Below are 15,804 nucleotides of genomic sequence, written 5' to 3'. Positions count from 1 at the left end.
GACAATTTTCAAAGGGATGGTAAGGATAGACCTCATTGAGAAGGTGAACTTTAAGGAAAAATTTGAAGAAGTATAAAAATTAGACTGGTATATATATGGGAGAAGAGCATTCCAGGCAGAGGGATGAGCCAGCAAAGGTCCTGAGGCAGAAGACTGCATGCTGTATTGGAGTTGCAGCAAGGGGACCTGCATGGCTGGGGTAAGGAGGCCAGTGTGGAACTAAGTGAGAGCAGGGGAGAGAAGCAGATGAAGAAAGGAGAAAGATTATTGGGAACACGATCCTGGTTCATGTATGGGTTTATCTGCCGCTGAAAGGAATTTTGTCTTTAAGTGAAAGAGAAGCCTTTTGAGAAGAGTGAAATGATCTATTTTTCATTTTTATAGAATCACTCTATCTGCTCTTTTCATCCAAGAATCATTGGATGTATTTCAGAAGCATGTCATTACAAATTGTCAATCTTTATGATTATTTTAAATACTTTGTTTTAATACGGATATGCTTCTTTCCCTTTCTGATAATTTCTTTGTCAAATAGGGCCGACAGAAGTAGAAATGCCAAACTGTAGATTTTTTTCTGCATAGGTTCTTTCTAATTGTATTATGCTTTAAAGGCGGGGGAGTGGGGGCAGTAGGGTAGGAGTCTTGACAGTTGTATGTTTTCCAAGAAGTGATTAATAAATGAAGCTCTGCAAAGGGTGCTGTCTAGAGTACTGGAAACCACTTCCTTTTTGTTGTTATAGTACATTTTACTTTAAGAAATGATCATTTATGCTTTTTGTAGTTTTAAGTTTAAAGGAGACTATCTTCCCAAGAAAAGTGGCAAGCAGAATTTGTATCATTGGGCTGTGAAATCATATTTTCAGCCTTAAGCCTAATAAAGTCCTACTTACTTAATTCCTTTTTAAATGTGGGGGAACTAGATAGCTTTCCAGCTGTTGGTTGGATTTAATTATTGGAAGTGTATGAACACCAATGGGGCTTCCCAGGTGGCACTTGCCTGCCAACGCAGGAGATGTAAGAGACACAGGGGTTGGGAAGATCCCCTGAAGGAAGGCATGGCAACCCACTCCAGCATTCTGCCTGGAAGATTCCCATGGAGCCTGGTGGGCTACAATTCATAGGGTCGCAAAGAGTCAGACATGACTGAAGCCACTTAGCATGCACACGTGCATGAACACCAACAATAATAGGCACATCTTGACTAAAATGTAATTAAATTTGCTTCCCAGGGACTAATAGTGTAGAAATTATGTGGCATCTATTAATGCTCCTTTGGGATTGACTTATTTAAAATGTGCCTACCTACATTTTCGCCACACTCCCTTGTTCACTGCTTTTAAAAGTTGACGTGTCTTCCATAAGCGTAACTTTTCATGACACTTGCCTTTGTCCACTGTTGCAAAATTTATTTCGAAAACCTTGCTGTATGTGATGAGTTGGAATTTGACAATTGGTTGTCTCAGATTGGTCTTCTGGGCTTCATGGAAACAACATGTAGTGATTAGGTTAGTTCCTGCCAGACAGGTCTGCCATGAATAATGTGGTTCAGTTGGTTTGACTGGAGCCTAGGAGCAATGTTTGACAATTATTACTTTATAGACTGATTAACCTTATGTACTTACATAATGTCTTGACAGTCTCTTGCTGTCTGGAAATTTTAGTGATAAAATGGATGCGGTCTCTGATGGGAGGGCATTTAAAGGGAATTACATAGTGGTGGAATATTCCAACCAAAAGCATACTCTCTCTCAGGCTGTGCAGTCAGTGGTCTTCTGACTGTATAGAATTTCTTGAGTTGTTGGTAACTATTTAAACACAATACTTAGACTTAAAATTACTGTTTGCTTTGGTAATACTGCTTAACACCTTTCTGAACTAGCACTGCCATTATAGACTTAAGATCTTTAGGTTTTATTTCAAGACAAATTAAGATAGACTCTAGTTAGAATCACACAGAACAGCATTTCTTCTGTTTACCTTTTCTCCTCAAAAATAAAATATTTTTGAAAGTTGAAAGAATAACCCTCTCACTATTCAGTGTCATAAAATGTAATTATTTGCAAAACAGTCTTATAAAACAAAAGTTGGATTCCCTTTTCCTTAACCTAAGCCTTGCAAATTTTTATAATTGGTATTATGGGTATGGCAACTATTATCCCAGATTTTCTGAGGGAAGTCTTGATTCCACAGTATTAACCAGTTTTTCACAGTGTTCTCATATTTGCTGGATTGTGTATCAATCTGGGATTAAAAATACAGTGATTGATTAGGATAGACTATTGCAATATTTGTAAAACTTACATCATTCTCTTGACTTAAATTCTGTGTCATCTAGAAGAACTTGGAGGCTGTATGGGCTGTGATTTAAGATCATGGTCTTTGAGATCAGACCAGTTTTGGATTCAGCCCCTGACATGACCTCTCTTTTAACCTTGAACAGATAATATATACTTGTTCTGTCTGTGTTTCTTCCTCTGCAAAATGGTAATACTAATAAAACTTACAGAGTTGTTGAGAAGAGTGTATGAGACACAGGCATAATAAATAGTGGTTGGCATGGAATAAGCACTAATGCCTTTGGTTATGTTATGTTGAGCTTGGAACATCTCTTAAGTCAGAACAACCTTTATGAAAACATTTCAAAACATCCAGCATAGTTTAAATAACGTTTAGAGTTATCTTTCCTCAAGGCAATATAAACAAACATGCAAGTTTTAAAAATATGAAGTGCTGGACTTCCCTGGTGGTCCAGTGGTTAAGAATCTGCTTTGCAGTGCAGGGGACACGGGTTCAATCCCTGGTCCGGAAGATTCCACATGCCTCGGAGCAGCTAAGCCTGTGCACCACAACTACTAAACCTGTGCTCTGGGGCCGTGTTCTGCAAGAGAAGCCACCACAGTGAGAAGCCTGCACACTGCAACTAAAGAGGGTAGCCCTCGCTTGCTACAGCGAGAGAAAGCCCAGGCACAGCAACAGAGATCCAGTGCAGCCAGAAATGTAATAAATAAATAATTAAAAATCTTTAAATATATATATATGAAGTGCTAAAATCTTACTTAAGGTTACATCTATGCTAAGTCCTATTGCTCTTCATGAAATTGTGAACTGACCATAATAGCCGAACAGTGAAATTAAGAAATAGAAAAAAAAAATTCTTGTTTGAGGAAAGAAAGTAATAAATATAGTGGGCTGTGTGTGAAGACAGGTCATACACATATATAGCCATGTGAGGCATTATAGTATATTTAAATTGCTGGCTTGGTTTCTTTTCTTCCAAATTTATCAAAAATAAAAATGGAATTTGCTGGTGATCCAGTGGTTAGGACTCCACGCTTTCATTACCAAGGCCCTGGGTTCAGTCCTTGGCTGGGAAACTGAGATCCTGTAAGCCATGTGGTGGCCTAAAACAAACAGACAAAAATAACATATTAAAAAAAATAGTAATTGAAGAGAAATGAAATCAAACTCTTGTTTAATAGCTCAGCTGATATACATTCCGCCTCAGGAATGGGTAACGATTCTTCTAGTAGATAAAACCTAACTGAATTTTTAAAAATTCCACTTGTTTAGTACTAACTGTGGTTTTTATGTTCCCACAGCAGTGTGATACAGTAATGAGTGGGTGGGGCACTGCATCTAGAATATCTGTGGTAAACCTGTTGGGCTTGAATGTCATCATTCCCTAATCCTGTGACATGAGGACAGGATAAAAAATACGCAGCACCACACCTGTGAGGAGAAGCTCTAGAATACCTGACTGACTTGTAGATAAAATATTTCATTAAAGTAAGTGCAGGAATATTGTCAGTGGCCAGCATCCTTTTTGCAGTCATTCCTAAAAAAGAAGAGTTATAATTTGAAAATGTAAAGATATTTTTATTTTTTTTAACCAAAGTGTAGTTGATTTACAATGTTGTGTTAGTTTCTGGTATACAGCAAAGTGATTCACATATATATAGTAGTTTGTATCGGCTAATCCAAAAACTCCTAATTTATCCCTCCCCCCCTGCCTTTGGTAATCATAAGTGTGTTTTCTATGTCTGTGAGTCTGTTTCTGTTTTGTAAATAAGTTTATTTGAAGATACTCCTATTTTAGACCCTGCGATATGAAGTGGAAAATCTAACAGTGGATTTAAAAATATGGCCATGCATTTAGTTATAGCGTACATTTCTCCTGCAGTAATACCGTTTTTAAGAAAACTGATGCAACAGGATATCATTCTAATCTCCATCTTTTCTTTTTTTCTTTAATAATTACATTTATTTTTGGTTGCACTGGGTCTTTGTTGCTGCACTAGGACTTTCTCTACTTGTGGTGAGCAGGTGCTGTTCTTCGTGGTGATACCCAGGCTTCTCATTGCAGTGGCTTCTCTTGGTGTGGAGCACAGCCTCCAGGCACGCAGGCTCTGGTAGTTACGGCTCACAGGCTTTAGTTGCCCATAGGATGTGGGATCTTCCTGGGCCAAGGATCCAACTCGTGTCCCCTGCATTGGCAGGCAGATTTTCATCCACTCTACCACCACAGAAAGTGTGAAAGTGTTAGTCATTCAGTCGTGTCTGACTCTTTGTGACCCTATGGACAGTTGCCCGCCAGGCTCCTCTGTCCATGGTATTCTCCACATAAAAATACTGGAGTAGGTTGTCATGCCATTTTGCCACGCCCTTCTCCAGGGGATCTTCCCAACCCAGGGATCGAACCCAGGTCTCCTGCATTGCAGGCAGATTCTTTACCAGCTGAGCCACCAGAGAAGCCCCCACCACCACGGAAGTCCCTGTTTTGTTTTGTTTTTTTCTCTTGTCTTTAGAGAACCTAGGAAAAGATGGCAAGTTGGAACAAGTATAAAAATTTTTAGAAAAATAGACGACAGGCAGTGAAGTTAGAACAGTGATGTTGAAAATGAGCCCTCCATCAATAGTTACTAAGCTTTTAGCTGTCACTGTGGTACTTATTGGAGAAGGAAATGGCAACCCACTCCAGTGTTCTTGCCTGGAGAATCCCATGGACGGAGAAGCCTGGTAGGCTGCAGTCCATGGGGTCGCACAGAGTTGGACACGACTGAAGCTACTTAGCAGCAGCAGCAGTGGTACTTATTGAGTGGACTTCTCATAGTCTTATGAAGATCAGAGCTTTCTTAAGGTTCTGGATTATTGTGTAACTCTCCATTAATTTTTAGGTACCTGGTGACCCATCTCATGGGGGCAGATCTGAACAACATCGTGAAATGTCAGAAGCTTACAGATGACCACGTTCAGTTCCTTATCTACCAGATTCTCAGAGGTCTCAAGGTACAGACTAATAATTTTCAGAAATGAATTCTCCCTCTTTCTCTTCTATTTAGGGCTTAAGGGAAAACAAACAAGACTTTTCTCATGGAAGATTTCAAATACGATAATCACAGGTACAATCGTAGTATAATGAACCCCTGTGTTTACTCAGCAACCACAATTACCAACATACAGCTAATCTTGTTCCTTTCCTATTCCCCTAAACCCTGGATTATTTTAAGGCAAGTCTAGACCTCATATCGTTCCACCCCCTTGATACTTCTGTATAGGTATGTCTGAGAGTTAAGGTCTCTTCATTACATCTAAACAATAATAATAATTTCTCGATATAATCTGATATCTGTTGAGTGTCATGTTGAAACTTTGAAAATATCCTCAAAGGGGTTAATTTGGGGGTTAAAAGTGGGGGGGAATATCCTCAAAGGGGTTATCTGCCCCCGTGGAAGGGGCAGATAAACAATGGTTTTAAATTAAACCACCTTTAATATTTAGCAACTTTGAGTCCTTATTGTGCTCTAGAGCACCCACCAGAAAATAGGTTGAAAGCTCTATTTCAGTCATACTCCAGCTCTATGAATAGAGTTGATGGTATAGAAATCATAGTTATGGTCAGAGTATAGACTACTGATAATTACTTGTTCTGATTTCTAATCCTGCTCTTAATCCTAGCATTTCTTATTGACTCATAAAAAAGTAAAAATGCACTTCAGATATGTCATATAATATGATACGAGGTTGGAGATAACTTTTTCTTTCACTGATTATTTTTCTGTGTGTGTGTGCTTTTTCACAGTATATACATTCAGCCGACATAATTCACAGGGTAGGTATTGTATTTTGATTACATTATTGGGATGGTCGGTGGGGAGATAGCAAGATCCTAGTCTAAGTATTTTAGCCATTGAAATATTGACTGATTGCAACTTTACTCTAGGTTTAAACTAATTAAAGAAAGAGGATGTATAGGTTTTTTGTTTTGTTTTGTTTTACCTACTTAAGGCTAATTAGAACTAGGTAGTGACTATAGAATGGAAATTGTAGCTGGATCAAGTCTTTTATGTTTAGCTCTTCATCATTACCTTTAGGGAGAGAATTTATCAAGCATCATAAAGTTGATCCTGTCCTCTCTTGCTTCCTAGGACCTAAAACCTAGTAATCTAGCTGTGAATGAAGACTGTGAGCTGAAGGTAGGATGAAGTGACACTGGTAATTGTTTGTTTCGCTTTGTAATTATATGTTTGACTAGCCAGGCAAATTTATAAAGGGAATGAATTTATAAAGCCATGACTTTTTATCTGGAAATTCATATTGTATTGTCCTTAGGAATATCATTAGACTTTGAAATTTAAACTGGGGATTTATTTAGTAAGCTTTAGTTTGAGTGATATTGAAGGTAGTATCAGGTATCTTGTTTTCATTCTAAAATGAAGTTAAATTAGAAATTTAATATATTAGTGATAAAAAAGGAGAATTATAGTATAAATATCAAGAAAGCAGTCCTCTTGAGATAAAGCTGGTTTTAGAAAAGGCAGAGGAACCAGAGATCAAATTGCCAGCATCCGCTAGATCATGGAAAAAGCAAGAGAGTTCCAGAAAAACATCTATTTCTGCTTTATTGACTATGCCAAAGCCTTTGTGTGGATCACAATAAACTGTGGGAAATTCTTCAAGAGATGGGAATACCAGACCACCTGACTTGCCTCTTGAGAAATTTGTATGCAGGTCAGGAAGCAACAGTTAGAACTGGACATGGAATAACAGACTGGTTCCAAATAGGAAAAGGAGTACATCAAGGCTGTATATTGTCACCCTGTTTACTTAGCTTATATGCAGAGTACATCATGAGAAATGCTGGACTGAAAGAAACACAAGCTGGAATCAAGATTGCCAGGAGAAATATCAATAACCTCAGATATGCAGATGACACCACCCTTGAAAGTGAAAGTGGAGAGTGAAAAAGTTGGCTTAAAGCTTAACATTCAGAAAACGAAGATCATGGCATCCGGTCCCATCACTTCATGGGAAATAGATGGGAAAACAGTGGAAACAGTGTCAGACTTTATTTTTTGGGGCTCCAAAATCACTACAGATGGTGACTGCAGCCATGAAATTAAAAGACGCTTAGTCCTTGGAAAGAAAGTTATGACCAACCTAGATAGCATATTCAAAAGCAGAGACATTACTTTGCCAACAAAGGTCCGTCTAGTCAAGGCTATGGTTTTTCCTGTGGTCTTGTATGGATGTGAGAGTTGGACTGTGAAGAAGGCTGAGCGCTGAAGAATTGCTGCTTTTGAACTTTGATGTTGGAGAAGACTCTTGAGAGTCCCTTGGACTGCAAGGAGATCCAACCAGTCCATTCTGAAGGAGATCAGCCCTGGGATTTCTTTGGAAGGAATGATGCTGAAGCTGAAACTCCAGTACTTTGGCCACCTCATGCGAAGAGTTGACTCATTGGAAAAGACTCTGATGCTGGGAGAGATTGGGGGCAGGAGGAGAAGGGGACGACAGAGGATGAGATGGCTGGATGGCATCACTGACTCAATGGACGTGAGTCTGGGTGAACTCCGGGAGTTGGTGATGGACAGGGAGGCCTGGCGTGCTGCGATTCATGGGGTCGCAAAGAGTCAGACACGACTGAGCGACTGATCTGAAGAGAAAAGGCAGAAACCCACTCTTTCAAAATAATTCAAACAAGAGATAATCTATAAAGAGCAAGCAGCCCTGGAATTTTTTTCTTTGTTTCATTTCTCATTTTACTCAATTATTTGGAAACAAAATTTACAATAAAATGCAACATTTTAAATGTACATATGAAAATTTTTATAGCTCTGTAACCAACACAATTATGATAAAGAACATGTCCATCACTCCAGAAAGTTCCCTTGTCCCCCTTCCTAGCTAGTCCCCACCCCTCTACGCCTACTTCAGACAACCACTGATCTGCTTTCTGACACTGTAGATTTATCTTTTCTGGAGTTTTATACAAGTGGAATCATACAGTATTTTTCTGTGTGTGTCTGACTTTCGCTTAGTGCAGTATTATTGAGATCCATCTGTATTGTGTGTATCAGTAGTTTATTCCTTTTTGTTGCCAAGTAAATCCAATTTATGACTGTACTACAGTTTGTTTATCTATCACCTATTTATAGACAGGGCTTCCTTGGTGCTCAGCCATAAATAACCCACCTGTCAGTGCAGGAGACACGGGTTCGATTCCTTGGTCTGGGTCGGGAAGATCCCCTGGAGAAGGAAATGACAACCCAGTCCGGTATTCTTATCTGGGAAACACCATGGACTGAGGAGCCTGGCGGGCTGCAGTCCATGGGATTGCAAAAGAGGCAGAAACAACTTGGCAAGTAAACAGGACAACTGATAGACACAAGTGCTTCAGTTTCCCCTCAGAGCTGTGTAAAGCTGCTGTGAATGTTCATGTTCGTGTGGAACATATATTTTAATTGCTCTTGGATAAGTGCAAAAACAGAGAATTTTTGTTTCGTTTTTTTGTAATTTCTTTTTTTTTTCTTTTTTTAGTTCTTGCTGTGTTCCTATGCATTCTAAGCACAGACCAGGAAATATGTTATGCAAATGCTTTGTTGTTCTTGCTTTTTAATATGCACTACAGTTTTTTCCCTCCTGCTTTACAAGCCTTAAGAGTTGGACTGTTCAGTGCCTGATTGTTCTTTTCTCATTAGATCTTGGATTTCGGACTGGCTCGACATACAGATGATGAAATGACAGGCTATGTGGCCACCAGGTGGTACAGGGCTCCTGAGATCATGCTGAACTGGATGCATTACAACCAGACAGGTACTCCTTGAACTGGTTACTTAGGGCCTTATTGATCCCATGTTAGGTATATTTGGGGTTCCCAGAAGTGGATATGGGGGAGTAGGAGGAAACATTCTTTTTCTTCCCTCAGGAAACATTTAAGTCTACAAAAAGAGGATATTTCAGTTGCTCAAAGAAAGTAGGGTTTTTCAGACTCTGTGATTTAATTGGCTTTTTACTTATTTTGAACATATTCTTTCATATTCATATTCTGCCTGAAGACATTGGGTTCATAATGTTAACTTTCAATATTACTTGGGAGAATCCACCATTTCTACCAGTAAGAAACCTTTGCCCCTTTGTGAACAGCTTATTTCTCTTGCCGTAACTGTGTTTTGACCTAGCCCACCTATGAAGCCCTTTAATTTTGGTGAAGGTTTTAGCTTATTTATTTGTATAAAAACGTTGAGTATGAGTGTTGAACTTCAGATACCTTAAATATTAATTAGAGTATTTCAGCCCCAGCTGTAGTTCCATTTGTAGCCAAGTTTGATAAGAGTGACTTTGTATATACTTTTATTTCTGTTTAATTTTGCCAGTTGATATTTGGTCAGTGGGATGCATAATGGCCGAGCTGTTGACTGGAAGAACATTGTTTCCTGGTACAGACCGTATCCTTTAAAAAGTTTTGGGTTCTTGTTTCTTGTCTGTATTTTAGTGTCCATGGAAGTGTATCGCTTTTACCTGTCTCTTGGAAGGACTTAAAGTTACTTGTTTCTATCGTCCATGGTGAGATCTGCCCTCCTGCGGAGTATCTTGCCTTGCCAAGAAAGAGGGTGCAGTTTACCTTTATGATTTGGAAAAGTTCCTCATAATCTGGCAAACCTTTAAAATCTTTCAGATGTCACCTTTTTTGCTGCAGGTTCCTTATTAATCTTCCCACAGCCATTCTGCGACTGAGTATGTTGGTGAGAAGTTCTAGACCTCAATGACTGGTTTAAGTCTGTTTGTACCAACACTCAGTGAGCACAAGATAACCATTTATAAATCAGGGATATCTTGCTTTTATATTTGGTTTATATATTAAAAAGGCTGTATTTGGTCCTTGTAATGATACACTTGCTGACTTCTTATATTTGTTGCTTAAAAACAAATAAACGCAGGAAGATAAGGTCACCCTGTCGTGTACCTTTATCTCCCCTCAGCATGACTTTGTTTTTATCCCAGATTGTAACCAAACTTTAATTTACTTCCAGATTTATTGTCTAGTTTATGGTTTATCACAACCCCTTTATTTTAGTCCCTTTTCTATCTGCTGCATGCCCATTTCACAGTTTAGTAATAATATCATCAAAATGTGATTTGTCGTAACCCTCATCAGTTCCACTTGGGGAAGATGTTTAGGCAAGAAAAAATTTTTAAATTTATATCTAGAATTAGATCTGAAGATTTTTGTTAAATTCATTTACTCGCCCTCCACCAGTTTGGTTGAGCATTTAGAGATGCTGCTGTTTCCTGTGTTCTATCACAGTTAGAGACCTAAAAGCTGTTTTAGCATCTCACCTAAGCAGACACACTGAGTTTATAAACCAGAATGTAAGTTCACTGGCTTACAGTTGGGATCATACTTCTGGGGTGACTGTGATGTTCATTACACCAATCCACGTATTCTAACTGTCTTCTGCTAGAATGTATTTTACTAATGAACTGAAAAGCCTCTTCCCTCAGCTGTCAATTTCCCTCTGAATATTACTGGATTGATACAGAGTATAATTTCCCTATATGGCTCACCTTATTCCTTCTCATCCCTGGATTCTAATTTTAATACCTAATGTTTCCCCTTTGTCCTTTGTTTCATTTACCTTATACCTGTTTCTTAGAAATTTGACATACACATTATAGTCTAAGCTAAGAGAATGAGGGACAGTTTGTGATTTTCCTTTTCCTCTGAGTCCCATTCTTTACTCTGTCTTCCTGAGCATTCTGCTCTGATGTTCTCCTCTGTTCCTCTTGCCCCTTCCTTTCCTTTATTTCCGTATGTCCATCTACAGTCGGTCTCAGACACTCATACCTGCACAGACACACAAAGTGGTGGAGAGACACGGACAGTAAAGCATGCTAGTTACGAGCACATGTTCTGGAATCAGACTTGCAGGGTTGATACTACTTAGCTCTTTTACTTCTGGCTCTGACTTGGAGCCAGTTGTGTAACCTCAGTCTCTTGGTTTCCTTAACTGTGAAATGCTGAGAATAGTACATAGCTCATGTGAGAATTCAGTGAGATGACCTGGAAAGGACTAGGAGCAGGGCCTGCCAGTAGATGTTCGCCATCATCCTCATCAGTGATCTTTGGGAAGAGTTTCTCCCCTTCACCTTCTCACTTTATTGTCTACTTAAACATCATTAAAGGCTGTGTTTTTTTGTTTTATTAAAAATTGTTTTAACAGCTAGTAAAGGATGGATCCCCTTGACAGGCTACTGGTTTCAAAGCAGTTGTGTGTGCCTTTGGTTCTGTCTCAGTTACAGGTGCCCACTGATGGATCGACCCTTTTAAAATGCTAACTTTTGGCCTCTGTAAGAAGTGTTCCTTTTTATGCATACTTCTTTTCCCTCAATGAGCTTTAGGAAGAAAACCTAGCAGTTAAGCTTTTTACTAGGAGATTCTCTTTTTTAATACATGAGAATTCTTTTCAAAATTTTTATTTTAGTAATACACTGTTCCTTTTCTACTTGGTTCCTTTTCAGGCAGATGTTCTCCTGGATCAGGAAACTTGAATTTGGAAGATTTGTATTTGTAATATGTATAACTCCCTTCTTGTCAGTTGCTACCTGTGTGGATGTAGCTTTGATTGCCTGACAAGGGGAGAGGAAAGCGTTTTCCGTTACTTTTTCAAGTCCCCAGTTGATTCTAATATGCATCCAGTGTTGAGTACAACTAGAGTTTAACCAAGTTGAATTTTAGTTTTAATCTTTCAGGCTGAAAGTTACTTAGTAGTTTTTCCTCTTTTTTTTAGGTACTGATGAGATAAAAGTTTAAGAATCTAGAATTATCCACTTGGGGATCTAGAAAGATGCTAAGAAACATCTAGTCGGGCCCCCTGTTTTTATAGATGAGGAAGCTATAAGAACCCAGAAAAGATAGATACGAATGTATCCGACTCAGGTCTCCGTTTCTTTCCAATATTCTATTTTTTGCCTATTCTCCTAATTTCTAAAACTCATTTTCTTAAAACCTTTGCAGAATGTGCTGGCCCCACACACTCTTCTGTTGCTCAGAAAGGCACACAGCTACTGCTTATTTATGATTTTAAAATGCAGCTGAATGCCAAGGCAGCCTCTAGAGTTTGCTCTTTACTTGAGTGCACAGTTCTCTCCCTGTTTTCCTCATTTATTATTCATCTTGCATTTGAAACTGGTGGTTTTAGCTTCTAGATAAGAACCATCTAATAGAACTTTCTGTGGTCTTACAAGTAGTTTATGTATGTCCTGTCCAGTATGGTGGTTGGTAGCTACCAGCCACATGTGGCTGTAGAACACTTAAAATGTGGCCGGTGGAACTTAGAAGCTGAATTAAAAATATTTTTGTAGTCAAGTGTTTTCACATATAATTTGCCACTTTATTTTTTTATTGTGGTAAAATAAACATAACATGAAATTTACCATCTTAATCCTTTTCAAGTGGACAATCCAGTGGCACTAATTACATTCATAAAACTGTGCATCTGCCAGCACTGTCTATGTCCAAAACATTTTCATCACCCCTAACAGAAGCTGTACCCGTTAAACAAAAACTTCCTCTTCCCTCTTACAGCCTCTCATTACCTCTCTTCTACTTTCTGTCTCTAAGAATTTGTTTATTCTAAAAATTTAATATTAAGTGGGCTCACACAATATTTGTGTTCTTGTGTCTGAATTATTTCACTTAGCATGTTTTCAGGGCTCATCCATATTGTAGCATGGATCAGACCTTCATTCTTTTTTTATGACTGAATACTATTCCCTCTTGTGGCTATACCATATTTTATTTATCCATTCGTGCGCTTGCAGACGCTTGGTTGTTTCCCCCTTTTGGCTGTTGTGGGTAGTACTGCAGTGAACACTAACGTGCAGGTACCTCTCTGCGTTCCCCCTTTGGCTTCTATTGGCTGTGTATCTAGGAATGGAATTGCTGGGTCATGAGGTTCCTCTGTGTGTAGCTTTCTTGAGGAGCAGAGCAGTCATTGTTTGTCACAGCAGTTTCACTGTGTTACATGCCCACCAGTGATGAATGGGCAGTTTCTCCATATCTTCACCAACAGCTGTTTCTTCCTCCCTCCCTCCCTCCCTTCCATCCTGCTTTTTAAAATTATAGCCATCCTAGAGATACCAAGTGGAATCTCTTTGTGCTTTTAATTTGCATTTCCTTAATGACTAATGATGATGAGTATCTTTTCCTGTGTTTACTGTTGGTATGTCTTCTTTGGAAAAATACTTGTTTGAGACCTTTACCTACCTTTTACTTGGGTTGTCTTTTTGTTGTTGAGTTTTAGGAGTTCTTTATATATTCTGTAAATTAAGCCTTCACCAGATATGCGATATGCAAATATTTTCTCCCATTTTGTGGGCTATTCATTTTTTTAATAATGTCGTTTGATGTACAAAAATTTTTTTAAATGAAGTTCCAATATATTTTTTCTTTTGTGTTCATGTTTTTTAGTGTTATTTCTAAGAGTGTATTACCAAATTCAAGGTTGTGAAGATTTACTGCATTTTCTACTAAGAATTTTATGTGTATATCTCCTATACTTAGGTTTCTAATTCATTCTGAATTAATTTTTGTATGTGATATGAGGTTGGGGTCCAGCTTTATACTTTTGCATATGGACATTCAGTTGTCCCAGGACCATTTTTTGAAGATTTTTTTTTTTTTTCCATCGAATAGGTTTGGCACTTTTGTCAAAGATCAGTTCTATTCCATTGGTCTGAATATCTACCCTTATAGCAGTACCACACTGCTTTGATTATGGTAGCTTTATAATAAGTAAGTCCTTCAACTTTGTTCCCGTTTTCAAGATTTTTTTTTTTTTTGGCACTTTGGGCTCCCTTAAAATTTTATATGAATTTGAGGATAGGCTTTAAACATGTCTACAAAGAAGGCTGAATTTTATTTATTTATCATTTTTGACTGTGCTGGGTCTTTGTTGCTGCACTGGCTTTTCTCTAGTTGCTGAAGGTGGGGCTACTCTCTGTGTGTGGGGGGCTTCCCGCTGTGGTGGCTTCTCATTGCAGAGCATGGGCTCTGGGGCATACAGGCTTCAGAAGTTACTGCCCCTGGGCTTGGCCATTGTGGCTCCCAGGCAGCAGAGCACGGGCTTAACAGTGGCGACACGTGCACTCAGTTGCTGTCTGGTGCATTTCTTTCAGTGATGTTTCATAATTTTCAGTGCACAAGTATTTTACCTCCTTAGTTAAATTTATTTTTAGGTATTTTCCTAACATCTGTAAGATGCTATTTTAAATGGAATTGCTTTCTTAATTTTCTTTTTGATTTGTTCATTGTTGGTGTATAAGAACACAACTGATTTTTATTTGTTGATCATGTACCCTGCAACTTTGCACAGTTGAAAGCTGAGAACTCTGGTAGCTTTCTTGTGGATTCTTTGGTTTTTCTACATGTAACATCATGTCATCTGCAAATAGAGAGTTTTACTTCTTCTTTTCCAATTTAGATGCTTTTATTTTTTTCCTCTTATATAGTTTCTCTAGTGAGAACTTCCAGTACAGGGTTGAATAGCAGTAGTGAAAGTGGGCAGCTTTGTCTTGTTCTTATCTTTCAGTCTTTGACCACTGAGTATAATTTTAGCTCTGCATTTTTCATAAATACTCTTTATCATGGCAAGGAGTTCTATTCATAGTTTTATGAGTGTTGATCTGAATTTTAAATTTTATTAGATTTCATTTAGATTACATTTAAATTTAATCACGTGACTCTTGATATTTTATGCAGTTTTAGATCTCTGCAAGTCATCTTCCCATTCTACTTTTTTTCTCTCTTTTTTTTCCCTCTGTGATTAGTCTTCTTGATAGAATCTTCTTTTGGGGTTACATGGCTTGTAGGATCTTAGTTCCCCAACTAGGGGATTGAACCCAGGCCCCAGCAGTGAAAGTACAAGTCCTAACCACTGGAGTCGAGGGAATTCCCAAGATTCCTTTGTTACTAGTTGTTAATAATCCTTAGCATTTCCCTAAAGAGATAAGATACACTAATTTTTGTCTTAAAGCTAATTATATTTAAGAGTGAAGCCCTTCCTCATTGGTCTAGTTGACTATATATGTATATCTCGAGTGGACACACCTGAGAGAACTTTATATTAGAAGAGAGTGAGGACCCAGAATGTGTTCTTCAGGTATAGTGCTAACTTATTTCGAAAGCCACTGGTTCTGAAAAGAGTAAGCCAGTTAGGAAATGTTATTACTCATGCTTAACAGTCTGCAGCCTAAGGAAGAGAGAGAGTTTCATGACCCTATGACCTGTCAAATACTGTTTTCCCTTCCAGAGATCTCAGCCTTGGCTTACTATTGTTTTCCTTTTCTAGGTAATCAAATGAATTTCCTTCATATGTAAAACTTTTCTTTGCTTCTTTCATTTTTATAGAAATGGCACTCTTAAGACATTACCTAAGATAATGGGGTTCTTGCCATCAGCTTGCTGCTCTACTCCATAATGAATTTTCTGTGTATTTGTTCCTTAATTCTAGTTCATTTATTTCT

General features: G+C 38.3%; 1 protein-coding gene across 5 annotated transcripts in view; it reads left to right on the top strand.

Moving 5' to 3' along the window:
- The window catches only part of MAPK14 (mitogen-activated protein kinase 14), a 75,202-nt gene that overhangs the window by 40,471 nt on the left and 18,927 nt on the right, over nucleotides 1-15,804 (top strand). For all 5 annotated transcript variants that reach the window (XM_055571597.1, XM_055571596.1, XM_055571595.1 and 2 more), the window contains exons 4-8: nucleotides 5,175-5,286; nucleotides 6,080-6,109; nucleotides 6,426-6,473; nucleotides 8,979-9,093; nucleotides 9,654-9,725. In XM_055571597.1, coding sequence (XP_055427572.1) covers nucleotides 5,175-5,286; nucleotides 6,080-6,109; nucleotides 6,426-6,473; nucleotides 8,979-9,093; nucleotides 9,654-9,725 — 377 coding nt within the window. The remainder of the gene's footprint in view (nucleotides 1-5,174; nucleotides 5,287-6,079; nucleotides 6,110-6,425; nucleotides 6,474-8,978; nucleotides 9,094-9,653; nucleotides 9,726-15,804) is intronic.

Source organism: Bubalus kerabau, chromosome 3 (assembly GCF_029407905.1).
Source record: "Bubalus kerabau isolate K-KA32 ecotype Philippines breed swamp buffalo chromosome 3, PCC_UOA_SB_1v2, whole genome shotgun sequence".
NCBI lineage: Eukaryota > Metazoa > Chordata > Mammalia > Artiodactyla > Bovidae > Bubalus > Bubalus kerabau.
This window is presented reverse-complemented; position numbering and strand designations above follow the sequence as displayed.